General features: G+C 41.7%; 1 protein-coding gene across 1 annotated transcript; it reads right to left on the reverse strand.

The window, feature by feature from the left end:
• Nucleotides 1-3,543: 3,543 nt before the first annotated feature.
• LOC125891730 (protein SOGA1-like) lies at nucleotides 3,544-19,792 on the reverse strand. Its single transcript, XM_049581201.1, has 9 exons — nucleotides 19,038-19,792; nucleotides 16,853-17,077; nucleotides 14,297-14,455; nucleotides 10,596-10,667; nucleotides 9,333-10,481; nucleotides 9,132-9,251; nucleotides 7,339-7,376; nucleotides 6,054-7,248; nucleotides 3,544-4,082 (listed from the first exon to the last, which is right to left on the reverse strand). The coding sequence occupies exons 1-9, from the start codon at nucleotides 19,647-19,649 to the stop codon at nucleotides 3,927-3,929; spliced, it is 3,726 nt and encodes a 1,241-aa protein (XP_049437158.1). The 5' UTR covers nucleotides 19,650-19,792; the 3' UTR covers nucleotides 3,544-3,926.
• Nucleotides 19,793-22,613: the final 2,821 nt, after the last annotated feature.

Here is a 22,613-nt window from a genome sequence, read left to right on the forward strand (position 1 = left end):
ACCTAGCTGCTCCCCACCGACTGCAAGACCCAGGGCATGATGGGAAACACCTGGCTCTTAGGTGCCGACTCAACAATATGTATTAACAATATATATTTTTGCTAATTTCAGAAATTTAGATGGTAGTTGCCTGATTAGAAGGTTTATTCTGTGAACAGAAAACGTGTGACAGTCGTCAGTGAGACTAAATACATTCACCGTAAACTATACAGAGTCTACTGTATATCAACATTGGACTGTTTTAATTATTACGTATTTAACAACATAAAGACTGGTGGTCAGTGGGATGTGAGGATTCCTAAAATAACATCTGTACAGATGTGAAACCCTGACTGTATCTGACTGATCTTTAATGAAAGCTGTTGTCTTGTATATTTTTCCTCTGAAAATATTAACCTTATAGTCAGACACAATTTTATCCCAAGATCCAAAGAGCTCAAAGTGACACCTTCACAGTACCAGATGAAGTCCAAATCTTAAAATTATTTCAAATAAAATTAAACTGATTCTAATATAAAGCAGGACATTTGTGGAGCTGGAACCATGGTATGGTTTTTTTTTTAACTGTTTATTATTTTACCGCAATATGCAAAACGTACAAATTATTACTGTACACACACACACAAACACACACACGCTCAAAAATAATAGTATTGATGTATAACTTAAACTTAAATTCTCGGGCAGCTCCAGGACACATGAGCCAGTGATGCTGGTGCAAGCCCACAGTGGTCACATGAAGGATCTACTTTGGGAAACGTCTACAAGTTAACTGAGACAGTTTCTCATATATATTTGATATGCTCCCTTTACTGTTAGGATCTTGCTAAAGTAGCCCTGCTGCTGATGGATTATTTTGCCTAACAAGACTCGGCACCTCCATGGTATGTGTTTGTTTACATGCAAAATTACTTTGAATATTATCAAATCAATTCATTTCCAGTCTCTCCACTAAGTGATTATCATTTCAGCTGTATTTATAAATTCGGTTTGGTGATTTAATTGATAAATAATTTATAACCTCTTGATATGTTTTGTACCTAAAAATCTTACTCTAAGCTGTCAGATAAATGTGGTAAGGTTAAAAAAAAAGTGCAGTATTTCCCTTTTTGGAGTAGAAGTACAAAGTGGCATTACATGGATTTACATTTGTACTCGAGTACAGTCACTTAGTAAATGTACTCCGTTACATTCCACCTCTGTCTGCACAGATGCTTCATACCTGTTATAGAAGAATAGTTTGAGGTCCAGTAGCTTTGTCTCCTCTGTGCTGCTGCTGCTCTTTAAACCCTTGACACCGCCCTGAAACCGCTCATCAGCCTCAAAGTCATAAGAGTTAAACCTTAAATAAACAGACTCCATCTTTGCTCTGATTTAAGGTTCATTTAACTGACGATCATCTCATCTGACACACAAATATCAGAGAGCAGAGGGGCACTTCCGGTAATGTTTCTGTTGGTATCAACAAATGTTGTTAAAGAAGGCACACAGCTGACAGGAAGAACAGAGCTGCAGCTGTAGCGCCCCCTCGGGCAAGATTCAGTACTGCAGGATATTACAAGAAATATTCAGATCTTAAACCTGAAAACAGTAGTAATATCACAGTGTGTAAACTACACTCTGTTACAAGTCAGAGTCCTGCAGCAAAAATACATAAATATGATCAGCTATCAAAAGTAAAAGTCAGTGTTCTTCAGAATTACTTGTTTTAGCCTTTAGCATGTCAAATAATGCAATGTATATTACTTGATTTTTATAATAATAATAATAATAATAATAATGATATTAGTACTTTCAGTTTCAATTTTATTTATAAAGCCCAATATCACAAATCACAGCTTGCCCCGGAGGGCTTTATAGCATATGACATCCTTCTGTCCTTTGGTCCCTCACAGCGGATAAGGAAAAACTTTAACGGAGGAAAAAGAAACGGTAGAAACCTCAGGAAGAGCAGCTGAGGAGGGATCCCTCTTCCAGGACGCACAGACGTGCAATAGATGACGTACAGAACAGATCAACATGATAAATTTACAGTAATCCATATGACACAATGAGACAGAGAGAGAGACAGATCTAATAATAATAATAATAATAATAATAATATACTTTATTAATCCCACAAAGGGAAATTAAATTTTTATCACAAATGTATTAATATGTAAAGTTGGAGCTGGTCTTGAAGAAGCTTTTTTTACTACAATATTTATTGTTAGGTAGTTTAATTAATTTTCATTATCACTGTTATTTTGGTTTGAATTATTTCTACATGAAGTACTAACCTTTTATTGTAGTCCTGCTGAATGACCTGCAGTTCTGGAAACCCAAAAATATGTCTGTAGTTCATATAGTTAGTCACTTTTGTCAACAGTGTGTAAGAGGAGAATGTTTTACCAGTGCCAGTACATTTATATATTAAATGTAAAAGTCAACATTAGTCCATATACATTAATAATATTTATTGTGGTGGTAGCATTAATACTGTTACAGTTTAATTGTGAGTTCACGCTGACAGTTTCCTGTTATTTGTTTCTACTATCATAAAAATATTTTAATGATTGTATATTTAGTCGTAAAAAATCCCTGAAACAATTGACAGTGTATCTTGGACCCGTAGGCCTGAGGATCTGGGGTGGGTGCCCACTTTGCCTCTGAAGTAAATGATCCAGCCTTACATCAAATCTATTTTCAGTATATTTGCAGATTTACGGTTTGATCTCAAAAGTGAACAGCAGGAAAAGCATTTCCCCCTAAAGTTATTTTATTCTCTTAAAAGACTGTCATGCTCATAATGTGCAATTATGATTGTGCCTATTTGTTGTATTTCAGTAAACACAGTGTGAGCTGCAGCCTGTGGATGGAAGAGGATTATTCATCATTTGTTTCAAAATGTTTTTCCTCTCTGTCAGAAAACGTGTTTACTGCCCTACTTTCTGGGTGTTTTTGCCACCTTTTCACTAATCTTGTGAAACTGGGTTATGGTGAATTAAAGACTCCACTGGGAGGTAACCCACATTGTTTCGTGTGTGTGTGTAACAGTAGATGGTGAACACGTGTGCTGAGCAGAAACGTGACACCGTGTGATTGTGTGACTCCGTCCTTGACCACCACAGGGCCAGCTGCCAGCCACCACCGAGAGGAGACAAAGAATTTCAGCTGATCTGCTCTAAGAAAGTCTGAGCTCATGCTACGAATCAACATCTAACTCCCAGGTATTTTATAAAGTTACGAAACAATCATTACACTTTAATGTGCCGGCCGCAGTTATTCAGTGACAGTGAGAGTTAAGAGTGACAATCAGAGAGTGAGGGGGAGGGCGAAGGATCATGCTCCTGACAGACGAGGAAATCTTATCTCATTAACTACTTAGCCGTTACTTTTCTTTTTTGAGCATGTGACGTAACAGCCTGCAGCCTCCACCTGAAGCACAGTAAACAAGTTTCTGCATCTTAAAAAAAAAAAATCAGATTTCAGAGTGATGTGACCGTGAAGCCAAACATATATACAGATTAATAACATCACAGTACATCCTGTTCAGATCTCAGGTGTTTATTCAATAAAACAATTAAAGGTTATTCTCTACAAAATACTACAAAGATAATATAAAGTTAATTTGCAGTTTACAATATAAGTGCAAAATCAGTTTTACACAAAGTTTAAAGTTGTAAATATGACTTAAGATTTGCAAGATTGTCTTGTAATAAAATGGAGATGAACCCATCTGTAAGAAGAGATGACTGCACCAACAGAAGTCATAAGCACTGAGCTATAAAGCCTAAACATCCCACGTGCAGTCTACCAGTCCTCCCAGTTCATCCACCCTGCAAGTAAAGCAGAGCTGACATCTGAAGATTACGTCTTAAATTCCCTTCCCCGTTGCTCAGACCGCTGTCAGCTGTCCACAAGTATCAGTGTGTTTCTCCGCCCGGTCACTCACAGTTGGGGTCTGCGGCCACGCTCACTGGAGGCGAGTATCTGTGTCGGTGGAGTTTGCTCTGGGTTGATGTTTGTCTCTGGGTGGAGCGAGACGGGCGAGAGAAGCAGAAGGTCAAAGTGCTGCTGGAGCTGCAGTCGTAGTTTCCATCCTGTTCAGAGACAGAGAAGAGACGACACAAACACTGAGAATGCTTTACGGCACAATATCAGTTTGTTAAAGCTCATTGGATCAGTGCTTTACATCAGTGGTTCCCAACTGGTGGGTTGCAGTCCAAAAGTGGGTCGCAGGTTCATTCTGAATGGACCGCAAGTGACTTGCAAATATATCAAGTTTGTAAAAAACACTTCATTTTTAAGTACTGGCATAGAGCTTATATTTTAAAGTGTCCTTTCCTGCTGTAGAGTGAGTGACTAACAGACAGATGATTGACAGAGACAGCAAAGTAGCTCAACGACACGGCCAAACACAAGTATGACGCTCAATGTAATCAAGTGTGTACTCCGAATTAATGACTTAGGATAAATCTGGACCCTGTGGCTGGAAAGAGTGTACTCACTTCAGGATAAAGGGTAAATAGACTGCACTAATATGCTGTGAGCAACTTGAAATCACTTCGATATGTGGACAGTAGGAGCCAGAAATCGAACCTCCAACCCTGTGATTAATGGACGGCCCGCTCTGCCTTCTGAGCTGTCACCATCGATCTTATACACAGTAAACTAAAGCCCTGTTTCCACCGAGCAGTACTGTACGGTTCAGTTCAGTACGGTACGCTTTTTTCTATTTCCACTGTGAAAAGTTGTGGATGGTACCAATAGGCCTGTTTCCACCGCAGGAACTTCAGGGTAATTTTATGGGGCCGGGGCCGTTGGTGCGTGTCTCCACCGCAGGAACCACCCCCGAAGGACAGAGTTCCAGAACTTTTACAGGGGCTAAACAAGTCCCTGCCTCGGAGTAGGTACTCAGAACGGCCCCGAAAAACTCCTGGCTGGGACTTGGGGAGTATTTGGTGCTGACTGGATATACCCAAGGCAGGATGTGATGTTTTGTAATTAATAACATGGTTATCGTAGATTAGCTGGGCTAACCGTTAGCTGTTAGCGGTGTCTGTAATAACTCCGGTCACGGTCCGTGAAAAAAATATTTTTTTCCAGTGGATATCTTAGTTACAACATGATTGAGCTAGCAAAGCAGTTTTGTGTTGCTATGTGTGGTATTTATTCAGTTTTGGGAAATCACAATGTCTAGAAAGCATCAGCGGCTGCAGCTGACAGGGACAGCTAACAGCAGCAGCAAAGCTAACATCAGGACGTCATCTGTTAAAAGCCTCCCGTTGTCAGATACGACATGAAACTACTCCAGTTAGCTCAATCATGTTGTAACTAAGACATCCGCTGGAAAAAATATTTTTTTCACGGACCGTGACCGGAGTTATTACAGACACCGCTAACGGCTAACAGCGTCCCTACACCCCTATGTCGCCCCGGTCAAAATAGTCGCGCAACGATTACGTCACATACAGAGCCCGGTAACTTCACAGGAACCTTCCTCCTACTCTGCTCTCTCAGTGGAGACACGGCGGTTGAGAGCGAGCCGAGCGAGAGGACGTTCCTGTAGTAGTTCCTGCCCCCAAATATAGTACCAGGAACTTCTTCAGTGGAAACGGGCCTAATGAACCGTTCCTTAGCGTCCCCATTTTTGGTCCCCCCTCTGTTGGAGTACTTAGCACACAGATCTGGTACTAAAAGGTGGAGCTGTGAACACTGATTGGTCAATAGAGGACGGTCACTCTGCTCAGGGCTGAGTTGTGGTTAGTTTTGAGGCTCATGTAACCACTGTTCATACTGTGGAGAGTTTTATTACAAGACAATTGCAGCTTTAGAGCTCATGTTTGGTTTTAACTAATCAGTAATGTAATGGTCAGATCATCTCGCCTCTGTGGACTCATTTCTGGAAAAGTATATCATAGAAATGTAAATGTGTAAAAACAGTATTATAAAGATCTTCATCAAAGTGGCACTGATGGTGTTCCTGTTATTTTGTCCACATCTTTAAATTCATAGTTGATCAGCAGCAGGTGTAATAATCAGGTATCAGACATATTGTTTGTTTCACTCACCTCTGTTGTGAGGGTACTCGGGCTGTGTCGGACACCGTGGTTCAGACTGCTCCCCTTCTCCTCTCTCTGTGCCCGACCGGCCTCCTCTCTCTGCTTCATGAACCTCTGGTTTACGATCCTCGTCACGCTGTCGTTCCTCTGCAGCGGAGCAGCGGGCGGCCTCGTTGGAACGCGTTCCAGGTTCTTTAGACCGCTCTTTGTTTTCTGGCCTGACCCCGGTACAGGTTTCTCTGCCCGGCCACTCACCCTGCGCAGGAACTCTGTGACCATGCCGTAACGGTTGGTGCCCACAGGTTTGCTGGGAGGCTTGGCACTGCTCAGGGAGCTGTTATTCTGTCCTGCTCCAACTCTTTGACTGGTTTGTCGGGTCCATTGGAGGCCGGTGTGGCTTTGGTGGTTCAGGTTCCACAGCGCTCGATCTCTAGAGGTGGATGAAGATGAGGAGGAAGAAGAGGAGGTCAAGTTGGTGGATGAGGGGGGAGAGGATGTACCGGATGCAGAGTGTCTCCGGTACAGTTTAGGTGAGGAGGTGGTGGGTCTGGTCCTCTCAATTCTGCCTGGTACCCCGTCCAGTGAGGCGGAGATGTGGTGGGAGCGGGCGGAGAGCAGGGAGGAGCTCAGGACTCTGGACGGGCTGCCTCTCACAGGGACTGACCCGTCTGTCTGCTGACCAACACTCACCATCTGTGGCTTCATGAGGGTCTGAGTACCTGAACAGGCCACGTCCACCCACCGCTTCTGTACTCTCCCTCTCCTCTCCTGTGAACTGATGTGAACTGTCTGTCTCCAGCCGGCCGTCATCTCCTTCATGTCGTCGCTGAGGTTGGCAGCTGAGCCCAGGCAGAGCGGCGAGAAGGAGGTCGGTGGCGTGCACCATGGAGAGCCAGAGGTGACAGACTCTCTGTCTGCGACGGGGCTTTGCTTCAGCTGAGCCAGCTGGACTCTGCGAGCTGACGGGGGGCTGTAGTAGATGCGGTAGGCAGACTTCTCCGGCGCGGTGTGGCTTCTCTCCATGGACATCTGCTCAAAGTCCAGATCAGGGAAGCTAAGCGGCATGATTAGATGGTCCCACGTCTTAACGGGGTCCTCTCGGTCCAACTGGGCAGCCTCCTGGCTCAGATAGCACCAGTTCTTCCTCTTACAGCCGTGTGGAGAAAGCTGCTGCCGAAGTCTTTTCACTTTTGAGCTGCACATCCTGTGAAAACAGAAGGTGACACATGAATTATGATCTCAGTGACTTCAGCATAAAGGTGGACAAGATATGAAGACGTTGAGTAACACTCACCTGTCAGCTTCATCATGAAGGAGGCGACTGGCGGCACACTGAACAAAGAGAAAAAAAAAACACATTATAGCCAAACAGTGGTTACTGAACTTGGAAATCATTTTACATCAGTGTTGGCCTGAAGATCCACAACTTTGCTCCAGACTGAAATATCACAACTACTGGATGGGCTGACATGACATTTTCAATAGACATTCATGGTCCCCTGATGATGAATCCTACTGACTTTGGTGATTCTCTGAGTGGCATGGTGGTGCAGTGGTTAGCATTGTCACCTCACAGCAGGAGGATTCTTGGTTCGAACCCGGGGTGGGGGGTCCCCGCATGTTCTCCCTGTGTCATCACTGTCATTGTTAGTATGTTAGCACGCTGACACTAAGGCAGCCTTACAGAGCTGCTAGCAGGGCTGTAGACTCACAGGGTGCTTTCAGACCTAGAGTTGTCTTGCTTTGGTCTGAATCAGGGACTAATTTTGTTACAAAGTTTTATAAGTTGTTATCCGCTGTGAGGGTCCTAAGGACAGAGGGATGTCGTATGCTGTAAAGCCCTGTGAGGCAAACTGTGATTTGTGATATTGGGCTTTATAAATAAAATTGATTGATTGATAATTGCCTAGAGTTGGTTCGTGTTCTCACGGCAGCATTTACAAGCAGACCAGATCAAATGTCTTGTGCGAGAAAGCTGCTCTTGATTGGTCAGAATTTCCATGTGGGAAAAATCCAGGAAATAAAGCAAACGTTGAAGAAGAGTACACTCACAAGATAAATGTGACGCTTTCTAATGTCACAATGGAGGGACAACTACGCAGGTTGATTTTAGCGCTGCTCATCGTGGACTATATTGCTGTCATTGTTCATTTTAGTCAAACCATACAGTTTGAAAACGAGGTGCGGCTCCAACTAGAAAACAATGTTTTGATGCATTGGATGTGCTGAATGTGCATATTAAGGCAGTACAGGAGGAGGTGCACATTAATAATCCTCCAGGACTGTAACATGCTCATGTTTAACCCAAACAATGTGTCATGTGACTGCAGTTGCTTCAGATCCAGGTCAGAACACGTTCTCACCACAGACGAACCGCGTAAGAGTTCATTTTTAACCGGACTGAGACCACCTCTTCAGGAAGGTCTCGGTCCGGTTGTTGTGGTGGGCACCTGAGTGTGATTGCTGTGTTCACACCTGCCCAAACAAACTGTACTTAGGGGGCAAACAAACTTGAGTTCAATTGAATTAAACCAAGCAGTGCGCAGGTGTGAAAGCACCCTTAGTCTTGTTTTATCACAACATATTAAATGTGCCTCAGAGGAAAGGAGGGATTACAGTCTAGCCAGTGGAATAAGGAGGAAAAACAGCCATTAAAGAAATAAATCCAGCGCTTCAAAGCAGATCTTAAGTCAAGCTGTGCAAAGGACACACCAAGAGTTCAGTGGCAACAACTCAAATGTTTGATTACATTTCTTATCTTATTTGCATTTGACCAAGCAGGCGGAAACAATAATTAAAGAGTTGTACATTTGAAAAATGTACATTCATGCACCAGGTCTGAACTCAACACACAGAATCAGTTGAGTGTTTTCATGCAGCAGATTTGAACATGCCTGTCCTGTTTGGCTGCAGCCCCTTACAAGAGATTAGCCTAAATACTCTGGCATCGGTCTTTTTCATGATGCCTGGTGTGTCAGGAGGACATGCGGCCAAGGAGACGGATCATGAGCAGGACTTCCCACTGTATCGCACAGCCCCGCGCACAGCAGGAGAGGCACATGCCTGGAGGGTAAACACCGTCCTTACCTCAGCTGCTTTGCCCCGTGTGGCCTTGGCCTCACTGTCAAATTCAATCCACTCATCCCGAAGCTCTGCACTGAGGTCTTGCAACAACGCCCGCAGCACAGACATGGTTTTGTCTTTACCCTAAATCAAAAAATCCAGACTTATTTAGATGTATAAATAAACAAAATTTGTTGATTTAATAATAAAAAACTTTAATTCTACCTCCTTTCCTTCCAGCTTGGGTCCTTTAACCTGACACCACTGATGGAGGATCCACAGAATCTGCAATGACAGTCGCATTTTGGGGTCCCTGCTTGCTTGCCTCATTTGTTTCTCTGTCTCCTTAATGTCTGTCATGCATGGGTCTTCACCACACTCCTGCTTACGTGGTGACTCTTTGAGATTCAGATCTTTACAGTCTCCAGAGAAAGTGCAGGAATCCCAAACACGTCCGTCCTTGTGAACAGACAGTTTGTCTGAATCTTCTCCTGTTAGAAGCGTCTCCACCCTCCCAATGAAAGCCAACAGCATGGCCTGCAGAAGCTCCAGAGCCTCATTCAAAGGCCCTGGTGGGAATACCTTCTGTGCCTTGCCATTTGAGTCCACCTCTGTTGGAGAGGTGAAACCACACGAGGTAGATGAGCAATGGCCGTTTTTTGGTGGCCTCATCAGGAGCTGGATGGCTGAACTCAACATGCAGGAATGATCTCTGAGAGCTAGAAGAGTTTCATAGTCTTTCACTGTCATTCCTTTGAGACCTTTGTCAGGTTTCTTGTCGTTATCACTCTCATGACTGTCCGAAGGGTCCCACTCACCACCCACAGGACCCTCTCGAGTAATCTGACAGGCAGTAATCGCCACGTCAGTCTGTGATGAAGTCTCAACATCATTTTTACCTTTCTCTGCTTCCTCATCCTGACCCTGCTCGTACGTTGTGCATCCTGCAATCAAACTTCCCTCTCTGTCCTTCTCCGCTGTGGAAACTGACGGATTCTCCTCCAACACCTCCCTATTCTCTTCTTCTTCCTCTTCCCCTCCTCCTCCTCTTCCTATTTTCTCTCTCAGGTCACTCATCTCAGCTCGCAGTCCACGGTTCTCCACCTCCAGTTCGACGATGCGGCGACTCAGGAGCGTGGCCTCCTCTTCCACCAGCTTCAGGTGAACTTTGACCTCTGCCTCCCTGGCGTGGGCGGAGTTTTGTTTGCCCTCAGGCAAATGGGTGGCGTCTATGTCCCCGTAGGCTGAGTGGTATTTGGCCAGCTCCTCACGCATGCCCTCGCTCTCTGATACCAACTTGGTGAGCTTCTTGCACATGAGAGCTAATTCTTCTTTGGCAAAGTGGAGTTGGCATCTGAGATCTGCACTGTCATCCTTTGGGGCAAAAAAAGAAAGATGAATATATATCATGACAACAATATAATTACATATATACTGTAAGATACATTTTGAAGTCACATTTGAAATCAGACTTGAATTATGACGAACCTCAATCTGCTGAGAGAGCCTCTTCTCTGCTCTGCTGGCAGATGATCGGGTGCTTTTCCTCTTCAGAGTGCTCTGAGGGAGAAAACATAACAAAGAGGCGAATAAAAGGTGCAGTACATAAAACAACAAATCCAACTGAGCAACTCGTTATTGATGAACCATGTGAATTACTTTGGATATGTCAATTTCTTGAAGTAAAGTGACATACAGACTTGGCTGCACCTTTTAAACGTCTTCATCTGCCTCTTAAAATTGTGACATATTGTGTAGAGACCTCACTGAAGTCCAAAGCTCAGTGAGAGTATTCAGTTCAGCAGTTCAACATTGCATGCGGAGAGTTTAATAAGAAGGTGGAATCTGCTCTCCGATCTGTCTGTTCAGTGTGAAGCTTCAGCCAGTAGACGTAAGCTTGGCTCTGTTTCCTGCCAGCACCTCTAAAGCTCACTAATTAAGACATTAAATCTTGTTTGGGGAGTCGTTCTGATACCAGTACCAGCAGTGGAAATGCCTCTGATACTGCTTAAAATGCTGGACCGGATATTATGAGTACTTAGGTCAATGCACCGATCCAATACCACAATAAACATAAACTGTATAAAATGGCAGTTTTCACAGAAATCAGTTCTTTTCAAAAACTCTAAAACAATAGTTTTCGAGTGGTGAAGAAGAATTGAATTCCAGTAAATAGTGTAACATTGGTTGTAAGCAAATGTCAACAATTTGGCAATAGTTTACAGGTTTGACCTGAGCAATGCCGTACAGTGAAATCACTCATTTCACATCCATACAGGGTTAGCAGTATACAGCTGTTCTTTTATTCTTAATGCAGTGGTATCAGATCAGTACTCGGTATCAGCCAATACACAAGTTCAGACAACAGAATTAGTGTCAGGTAAAAATGGTATCAGAACATCTCTACCTGTTTGCCTAAAACATCAATTTGTGATTTGAGACTATTTCTTGGCTGGGCGCAGTGACCGTACGGAGTCTTGTTGACCACAAATTAGATTTTTTTTTGAAAATATTATTTAAACAAGATATATTGTTATAGGTGAGCTTTAGGGGTGCTGGTCGGCAGATTTATGTTATCATTTGGCAGAGCCAGGCTAGTGGTTTTTCCCGTGTCCAGTTTTTATGCTAAGCTAAGCTAAGCTAAGCTAACCAGCTGCTGGCTTTGGCTTCATACTCAATGAACAGGCATGAAAGGTATGGTATCAATCTTCTCATCTAACTCTCTCCAAGGAAGCAAATTAGTGAATTTCCCAAACTGTTCCGAAATTGTTTCCGCAAAGGGAGACAGGGGTGGATAGGGTGAAACTTTAAACTAAGAGATATCACCATGGGTGCGCCCATTAGCTAACCTGGTAGAGCAGGCACCCCATGTACAAAGGCTTTGTCCTTGCTGCAGCAGCTGCAAGCTTCCCCATTTCACACCAACTACGAAACTTTCCCAGTTGATTAATAACATTAAGAATTATTTTTTGTATTTCAAGTTTTCTGGAATTTGATATTTAAATATACAAATGATACATTATCCAATTAAATTTGCAGTGATGTACATACATTTTCAGAGCAGAAATCAAAACATTGGATAAATCCAGGTTCAAAGTTGTTGTTTCATTTTGTTTTGATATTAAATTCAAAGGTTTTTTGCAGAGCGAGTTTTGGATTTCTCTTTTTATCAATAAAATACTATCAAATGCCATTAAAAATCAGTTTTCACCTTATTTTTAGGTGTTCTATAAATCAGGCTATGAATGATGTATGAACAAACCCCTCTTTAAAAACCTTCAGAATATAGACAGGAATAAAATTGGACAGTTTGGTGAATGTAAGTGCAGCAGAGGTGGCGATTTCTGGCTCACAGTGTGAGAAAAAAGTAATTTTGAGGAAAAAAAGCCTTTAACTTTTAGACAAAAAAAGACATTACAGTTGAAGGGGGGTAAACATTTTATGCAACATCTCCATTAAACTTCCCTAGGTGAGTTTTCTAAAATGGTATATTAGAATATGCAAAAGAGGCATTATATAACAACACAATTTTTGCATAAATTTCCAAAACAGAAATCTGAATTAAAATATATTATTATTATTTATTATTATTATTATTTTACACTATTTTCTTATATATTATTATTATTATTATTATATATTTTTTATAAATTATATAATATTATATATACTAAAATACTTTTGACATTTTCTACTAGTCTGAAAGAAACGTTGAAGCAAAATTGCCCAAAATATTTAAATAGTAGTTTTCACCTGCCGTCTCCCCCTTAAAGTAAAATAATTTAAACTTTTCATCATGGCCTTGTGCTGCTTTGATAGATGCCTAAAATGCACAAATAACTGTTCACAGTGAAATCTGATCCAAACATTTCTTTGCCTCTGACTTCTCCCCTTCTCTACATGACTGAGTTAATTTGTAAGTCTGAGCATTGCAGGAATGTTCGCTTCTGTCTGGCGTCATTGTCTTTCTGCGAGACACTAGACAGGATGTCACAGTGTTAATAATAGTCATTCTTCGACTGGCCACAAGTGTCAAACACAAGGAGTGGGTGTCAGTGTTTTCAATTCAAGGTCAGTGGGTCTGCAGGCTGCACAGATACTGTTACTGTCACTTGAAATGATGAAGAGACACTTTTCTTTAACTGGAAAATTTCCATACTTCATGTTGCATTTCAGAATAAAAGTTTCAGTCTTCACTTGTGGTTTCGTCATTGTTTGGGCATCTGCAGCCACACCGTGACCTGACAGTATTAAATTACCACTCAGCGTCCCACTAACAGGGTCACAGACAGTCCAGCTGCAGTGTGAGTCTCTCAAATGTTTCATCCTCCTTCACTTCCCTCTAGACTGTGTTTTGTGCCCTTAGATTAGGTAATCTAAGTGGATTTCCCTGCCGGGATCAAAGAGACTAGCAGCTGCCTCCGATGAGCGGGCCAGACTGAGCTCATGCCAAAGCACCGAATCCTGGATTAAACCAAACACGTGTCACTGAAGTGCACGTCCGTTATCGCAGGAGCCATCGAGGCAGGAGCCGCCTCAAGAATAAAAGATGGACTGGAAATTCAATCACTGCCGGGGTGTGGTGGCCACCATATGATAAAAGCATGTGCAAGGATGGTTGTAGGTCAGTGTGTCGGCACACAAACACCAATTTGAATGCCATAATACACGCTGATCCAGATTTAGCGCAGCTTAATAGGAGCAGAAAGAGAGAAAGCAAGTCTATTTTTGTAATCTCTCTCTCCCTTCTCTCTGTGAGGAGATCAGCTGTGCCTGGAGTTCAGGCTTCAGCATACCAGGCGGCTTCACCCCGCCCAGGCTCCACGCAGCTGCTGGCCCTCCACTCATATCATTGATCTACACCCGGGTCATGTGTCACCTGACATCAGGGTGACTGAGGGATGAGGGGGACAGCTGCCTGGGATGGGTGCAGCTGTGTGGCAGCAGAAATGGAGGAGGATTCCTGACTCGAGGGATGGAGGCTCGTGAAGGGTGTCGGTGGCAGGAGGTTGTGTTTCTGTCAAGATTCAGGCTGAATGTCTCGATCCAGTGTTCACATTTATTTATGATCCCCACCAAAATGTTTAAGACTTAAAAACACTCTCCGTCCTCCATCGTTCTGCACAGTTAAGCTCACACATCACAGTGAAGTAACAATGAGCCAAACTAATTTTTAAATGGTGTTGTACCTCTTTGACTTTCTCCACCTCAGTCTGTAACACCTGCTTGGCCACCTCCAGTTCCTGAGTCTTCTCACGCAGCGCCTCATTTTCCCACTCCAACTGGGACTTCTTCTTCTGCACCACCTCTAGCTCATTGTACAGCCGGAGGGACACGCTCTTTGCAACCTGTAAACAAAGCCAAAAGCAGGTTAGTGTGGCTCCAATCATGGACAGAACATGAGAGAATGGGCCCCTGGGAACAGACATGCAAAAGGGTCCCCACCCGCCCTACGTAGGAGCAAGACCCAGAGATTGAAAGAGACTCAAAAAGTCTCTTTCAACACACTGAGAAACAAATGAGTTCCTCAACCTGTCCAGTCGAGCCTGTGGGACTCTAAATCTTCTGTGATAGCAAAAGCTGATATTCTTCAAATAAAATGTGAGAGGGGTCGGATGATATTACCAGCCAGAGTCAACGCTCTTTTAGGATACGCAATTTTGGTGGTGATCGGTTGAAGCGAAGTGGATAAAATAATAAAATGGCGGGAAATCCGAGCTGCTTGGCGGAGGTCTGCACTCTCCAAGCGCTCTAGTTTTGGTAATAGCTTCACATTTTTTGGTAATAGTTTTGCATCTCATTGTGGTAGTTTTGCATCTCTTTATAGTACTTTACTTTTTTTTGATAATTGTTTTGCGTTTCCTAGTAGTTTTGTGTCTCTTTGTGGTAGTTTTGTATCTTCGGGTGGTAGTTTTGCATTTTTTGGTGACAGCTTTGCATCTCATTGTGGTAGTTTGCATCGCTTGGTAAAAGTTTTGCGTTTTTTTAGTGATAGTTTTGCATCTCTTTGTGGTAGTTTTGCTGTGTTTTTTTTTTGTGATAATTTTGCATGTTTCTTATGGTAGTTTTATGCCTCTGCATGGTAGTGCTGCGTCTTTGAATGACAGTTTTGCGCCACTTTGCGGTAGTTTCTGCATTTTTTGGTGACTATTTTGCATCTCTTTATGGTAGTTTTGCTTCTTTTGTTGATGGTAATGTGTTTCCTTTTGGTTGTTTTTCGTGTCCCTGTGGTAGTTTTGTACCTTTTTGTGGTAGTTTGCATCTCTTGTGTTGGTGGTGTTTTTTGGTAATAGTTTTACATCTCATTGTGGTAGTTTCGCATTTTTTGGCGATAGTTTTGAGTTTCTTTGTAGTAGTTTTAGGTCTTCGGGTGATAGTTTTGTGCCTGTTGGTGATAGTTTTGCATCTCATTGTGGTAGTTTGCATCGCTTGGGAAAAGTTTTGCATCTTTTTATAGTCATTTTGTGTCTCTTTGTTGTAGTTTTGCATCCTTTTGTAGTAGTTTTGCATATATATGGTAGTAGTTTTGTGCCTCTGAGTGATAGTTTTGCAACTTTGAATGATAGTTTTGCACCTCTTTGCAATAGTTTATGCATTTTTTGATGACTGTTTTGTGTCTATTTATAGTAGTTTTGCTTCTTTTCTTGATGGTTATGCATTTCTTTTTGGTAGTTTTTCAGTTCTCTGTGGTAGTTGTATGTTTTTCGGTGATCGTTTTGTGTCTATGTGGTAGTTTTGTATCTTCTGATGGTTTCTTTGTGGTAGTTTTTCAAATCAAATCAAACTTTATTTATATAGTGCTTTCCATACATTAAAAATGCAACACAAAGTGCTTCACAAAAAAAAAAAAAAAAACAATGAAAAGCCCGCCCCTCCCACCCCTCACGTATAACACACACACACACACACACACACACACACACACACACACACACACACACACACATACATACAGCACTCACTCACTGTCAGTATAGTAACATGGCAGGGTACTGAGGCACCAGGTTTTTGTGGGGTTTTTTCTCTTTATGAAAGTTTTGCCTCTCATTTTGCGTTTCTTTATGGTCATCATGCCTCATACTGTTTTTTTTTTTTTGGAGGGGGGGGGGGTGTTTTTACACTTCATTTTGTGCCTCTCTGTAGTCGTCACTCCTCACAGAGGCTCTGGAATTCAGGCAAAGTGCTGTGAAGCAAATCTTTTGGTCCTGATTTCACCTCCTTCCCAGAGTTGTAAAAGTTGAAATGTTTGTGACAGGAATTCACCATATGAGTGTGTGAGTGTGTGAGAGGGTGAGGCTGTTGGGAATCCTACACCACCACCATCATACACACTCTGGCTCGCAGAAACAGAGTCTGGTTTCCACCACAGAGGCTCATTTAACAACAGAGTGTTTGACCTGCTGTGATTCTGATAAAGATTACTGTGCTTTTATGTTTCCTACTCGTGGAGAACGACTCACCACATAATTACACCGTGGTATGACAAAAATATAAACAGGATGCATGATGAAGACATTTCCAGCTAATGAAAGTTTTGTGGTATAGACAAACATCAGGAAGTATTTTACAGCACAGCGAACAGTCGTGACTCAGGCTGCCGTCAACAGATTACAGTCCAACTGGAGCAGCAGTGATTCAGTCACAAGTCAGTTTGGGGGAATTTACTATTCGTTGGTGGTGAGTGAATTTTAACAAGACCACACAATGACAAAGGAGGAGGAAGAGTAACCATAATGACCTCTGACCTTAATATCATGCTCTAAGCTCCGAACCAGCTCCCCGTCCACCTGTCCCGTCTGAGCCACCCGGATGCTGCGGCGCTCGGCCTTGCGGAGGCGGTACTGCAGGATGCGGCAGGTCTTGTTGGCCTGCTCCAGCTGCAGCCGCAGCTCCTGCAGCTGATACACCTCCTCCTCCTGGAACATGTCACGCATCTCCAGCATCTCACAGCGTAGCTCCTCCACCTCATCCTGGGACAGACAACACAGAAATACAACTATCAGGGAATCTGCTTTTGATCATATACTCAAGTGTAAAGAATTCACATGTTATAAACGTCCCATTGCTGCGAATCATCCCCATTTTCTCTCCCACTTTCCTGTCCCTCTCCAGCTGAGCAACAGCACAGGCAAAAGCTCCAAAAAATAGTCTTTAAAAAATACAACGTACATTTACAATTACAGTGGATATGATAACAACCTTCAGTTATTTTAAGGCACTGAAAACAGCTTAAGTTTTAGATTTGAAATATTGGGTTTTCTAATATTCCATCCATTAACAAAAACTTAAAGGGGCACTCCAAACACACCCCAAACAAGACAGAATAAACATGCTACACACGGTTCTTTACAGTTTATGGATGCTTGGTGACTTTGCAGCTCCACTTAAACTACAGAGCTTCACAGATTTGGCTCCATATCTTATCAAATCGTTTCTCTTTGCTGCCGTCTTCCAACATTGTTACTCATGACGTGTGATTTTACACTCAGCCCGTGGAAACATTTGTCTAAATGTTTTCTGTGGCTCTGGTTGGCCAGCTGGTTTCATTGGCCAGATGCTGCCTTTAAATGTAATTCATGAGCTCACGGTTACGACATGGGAAGCCGTGTATACGACATGCTTGGCATTCAAGTGGTTACATCGTGAGAGCACCGCTGCCAGGAAACAGCAACATGAACACTACAGTCAGCGTCTGCAGCCACAGAAGCTAACAGCTTAGCAAGCTAGCGAGCAGATCACGTAATGCACGAAATGCAAAGGCAGTGTCAGAGGAAAAGGATGAGGTTGTTGGGAAAATCAACATATTCCTCAGAAATATTGTAAAATTAAACCACTAAGATTACAATAAACTATCAACAAATGATTGGTAACCTCCGCCATTTCTGAAAATATCAGTAAACACATCACAACTTGTGAACTCTGACCTTTCAAAACATTTCCACCTACAAGGTCACATGGATTCTTCTAATGAACATGGCAAATATGGCCGCATTAAAAGGCAGCATTTACCCTGATGATGTCACAGTGATGTCATCAGGGTAATCTCACTTTGGGCTTGAGATTTAAAGATTTTAACAAAAAAGGTCTGTGTTACAAACTGGAGGTGTGACGTTTGAAAGAAGTGGAAATTAAGGAGGCAAAGGGACCAAATGAAAGATGCTGTTATGTTGCATTATGGGAAATGTAGTATCTGGTGTTATTGGACTAAAAGTGTAGAATTCTCAGCTTCTACCACTTTGGTTTTGCACTTTCTTTAAATCTCTCTCTCTTGAAAGTCTTCCAACTTCATGAAATTGCAACACATTGCTTGAGTGCCCCTTTAAATGCATTAAACAAATAAATTCAACCTTCCTACTGGACCTTTTGACTGGTTTAGTTTCCACTTTTGTTAAACTTAAACTTATTTTTTTTTACTGTAATAACACTGATACAAGGCATTAGTGGCTTACACTTTGGCTTACACATTTATGGAAGACGCAACAGTCCCCTAACTCACAGTGCATACACAAAATTATTGCTTAAATAAATGGCACCAAACAGATAAATGTCAAAGTCACTGCTTTGAATTCTAGAGTAACTTCCTACTTTTGAATTGCACCAGTAAAATGGCAGTGTTGATGTTTGTTTGTCTTGTTGTTTTCTATGTTTGCTTAGCTGTTTATTTTTTCCAGCACAACATGAAAAATGCTTCTGATGGTGCCAGATCATTTGTGTCTCTTGCATGAGATTTTCCGACCACTTGTCCTGAAGTCTTTAATGAAGACTGACAAGAGCATTGAGAGGAAACTGGCTCTGGTGTTCAGAGTCTGAGGATCTATTATAGAGCTCACGAAGAAGTAACATACAAACGTGGAAATTTAGATGCAAACCTCATGCAAATACAAACCGAATTAAACAAATCAGATTAACGCAAAATTAAATTAAACTTACTTTCAGATACTCGTTCTCTGATCTCAGATCCTCCACCTCCCTGACCAGATCATCGGTTGTCTCCCCCATCATGAGATCCATAAACGCCTCTGAGGAGTTAAACAAACTGAGCCCGGCTCCAGCAGCATCAGGCTGCAGAGCGCAGGTATCCCTCGGCACCTTTACGCACGGTTTGCCGTCGCCTTTGCCCTCACTGTCCGAGCTCAAATAAGCTCCTGGCTCTATCCAGCTTAAATCACTGTCGCTGCTCGGAGAGTCCTGCTTACTGTTGCCCTCCGAGGGGCAGTCGGAGATTTCTGAGCTGCTGTCTGAGGAGGAGAGTTTCCCAGACGGGCAGCCGGAGTCTTTGCTCAGGTCCTCTGAAGCGTTGCTGGCATCGGATAGCTTCCTCTGCGCACCGGGGCACTCCACCGTGACACTGAGTGACACTTTGCCCGATCGTTTCCCCTGCTGTCCCGCCGGTTTCACCTCCTTCCCAGAGTCACAGGGACCTGACTGAGAGCCACACTGAGCATCTTTAGGAGCCGGGTCTTTCGTCTTCTTCTGGGCAGAAACCTGCTGTTTCTGGCTCCGGAGCGCAGACTTTGCGCTCTTGTCTCCGTCTCTGTTCATCACGACTTTTTTTCTTTAGGTTTTCTTCTTCTTTAATGTGGGGAAAATAGGAGATTTTTCTCAGTCCTAGATGATCATGATGTTTTCACAAATATGCTGAGAAGTCTTAAGCCCTCACAGCTCAGTGAAGAGGACCGACTGGTTGCTCTCCATCCTGGAAACTGAAACTTTGCCAAAATGCGCGCAGAGAAAGAGGGCAAAAAGTGACCGACAGTGTCAAGTTAACACAGCCTATTGATGACTTCCGGTCTTCATTTCCAAAATAAAACCGACTCATTAACCCTTAACGAAGATGTAATGCATTTTATTTTTCTTTTAATAAAGAAAAATATGTTTTACACGTGTTTCCATCTTTTCCAAACAGTTTTTGATTAAAACAATTTATCAAAAACATGTAAAACATAGCTCACTGAAAAGTTTGTAATCATCTGCTATACTGATGTTTTTCTTCTTTTCTCCAGTAATGGCTATTTTTAAATAATAGAAACACTGTAATTCAGACACTACATATTAATTACTGTTGAATTTGACCCCAAAAGAAGAAGAATTAACTGATTAAAACTTCATGTACTTGATGTCCTCAGTGTTTCATGACAGGGGAGAAAACTGTTGGAACTTTGATTTATTCATTGATGAGCTTTATGATTATTAGTTGTAAATACTGATCGATTTTGTTTGGAATTATTTGCTAGAGTAAAACCAGTTTGACAATTACTATATATATTATTGAAGAGGAATTTAGAATTGTTAAAAACAAAGCATTCATATTGGAAAAAAATGCAATAAATACATCTAATAAATATTTGGCACAGCATGAGATTGATTATATTAACAATAGTATTCACAATGGACATATGGTGTTTCATTGATAATTTAATTGAAATTAAATGATTTATGTTATTTAAGATATGGATTTATGGGTTGAATTAATTGACATGATTTATGTTAAACTGATCATCATGTCAGTAAATGAATGAAATAAGTGGAGTTGTCCGGCGTCCTCTGTTGTTGCCCGTGGTTGACTTCATGCAGGCATTGAGGCTGAAACTCAACAGAAACTCAACATGTATTTAATTTTTTCAGTTCAGAAAATTGTCCCTCGATCATCACTGAACCACACTGGTGCAACTGGACTCCAAATATTGAGTTTGTCTGTATGTGTTGGGCCCACTGCAGTCTACTCAGTAGTTACATTGAGCAGGTTTAAAGTGTGATTTGTCAGTCCACAGTGTGTTCATCTGATATTCCAACAGTACCAGCCCTGGACCAACCCTCTGTTTCTATTGTGAAGTTTGAAGAATACCTTTGCTGTAAATTCCAGTTCATTACAGATATTATTGTGCACTTGACAATGAAACAGGAACCTGTTCCCATTTAAACCTACACACATTTAGGTGCTAAGCTCCCAGTTTCTTTTACCAATGATGGGTGATTTCCTCAGTTCTTATTCAGCTGTTGTTCAGGGGGATGTTTGACACTTTTTCAATTGTCAGTCTGATTGAACCATTGCACCATGTTTTGTTCTCCATGTACAAAACAAACCCTTCATACAAAACAACAGAGTTATTAAGAAGACCTTCTACAACCTAAAAGCAAGAAAGGGCATTTGAAAGACAAAGTAGTCCTCTCAGCCACCTGAGTGTTTCCAGTCAAGCTTTAGTGGCAGAGGATGTCCTGCTTTTAAATGGCAGCGCATCTTAAATAACAAGTAATGCTAAAATAGTAATACCTGAGTCGATTAAAGGCGATAGGAGAACCTTTTATTTATTTTATCATATTTTATATCTATAACGAGGCTATATATTTACATATGATATAATGAAAACATAACTTTGTATTTATTTTATTATATATATTTATTGTATTTATAGATTATTTTATTTTTGTTATTTTTTACAGTCTATGGGGAGAAGACAATTTAAGCTTTTATTTTGAAAATTAGTACTTCCGGTCGTACTGAGACAAATGCTCCATGATGTTGTTGCCCTCAATTTCCACTTTCTCCTTTGAACATCTGACGAGCGATTGAATAGTCAGACTTGCCTCTGAGTATTCCATTGAATTATTTATCTACACAGGCAGCAGGTTGATCACATATTTATTTGACAAATATCAAAGATGCTCTGAACTGACTGCTAATTTTAAAATAGTAAAAAAAAAAAAAAATAAAAAAAAAAACTTACTGCACGTCAAAATTTAATTTTAGTTTAAAATAAATCCCTTAATTCTAAATTAATTATAGGGTTAATTGATCATAGGTGAAAAGCTGCCACCCTGTGGATCAATGACGGAGCTTCAGCTCACTCATCAGTCATCACACAGCTCTCTTCACACTGTGAATGCATCGCAGGTTACACCACATTTGTTAAATGGCTTCATGTTGTCTCAATAAGAGACTGATTATAAACGTTAAACTCGATGAAGTTAAGCAACAAATATGGTCTCAGATTCATTCAAACATTTTTACGTAAGTCTAACCGCTCTGTCTCGTCATCACTGTTGTCTTAACATCCTGCCTGCTCATTGGACACCAGAGAAGGTGTGTCGAGAAACACAGGAACCTGTTATTGCTCAACGTGTCCTTCAACGAGACCACAGACCAAAGACATCCATCATAGAAAAACAGTGAAGAGAGAAAACCTGACATGAGAAATGTGGAGTGGGGATGGGAGGTAATGTTGGTGAAAAATCTGCTTTAGTTCATCAGAAGTGACTGCAGAGCATCTGGATCAAAAATGTATTTACCAACAATTTACTAACACATAACATAACTGCAGATGTCATATCTTATTGTTAATACATTTTATTAAGGTCTTTACACTTGCAGATTTATTGGTAAAGTTAGAAACCCATGAGTAATCTCTGATTGATTGTCATCATGTACTGCGTCATTTTTCAATATGAAGGATTCTTCTATAAAGTATGCCTCATTATTAGAAAGTCAGTGGCAAATATATATTTCAG

This window comes from Epinephelus fuscoguttatus, linkage group LG7 (genome assembly GCF_011397635.1).
Source record: "Epinephelus fuscoguttatus linkage group LG7, E.fuscoguttatus.final_Chr_v1".
Lineage (NCBI taxonomy): Eukaryota > Metazoa > Chordata > Actinopteri > Perciformes > Serranidae > Epinephelus > Epinephelus fuscoguttatus.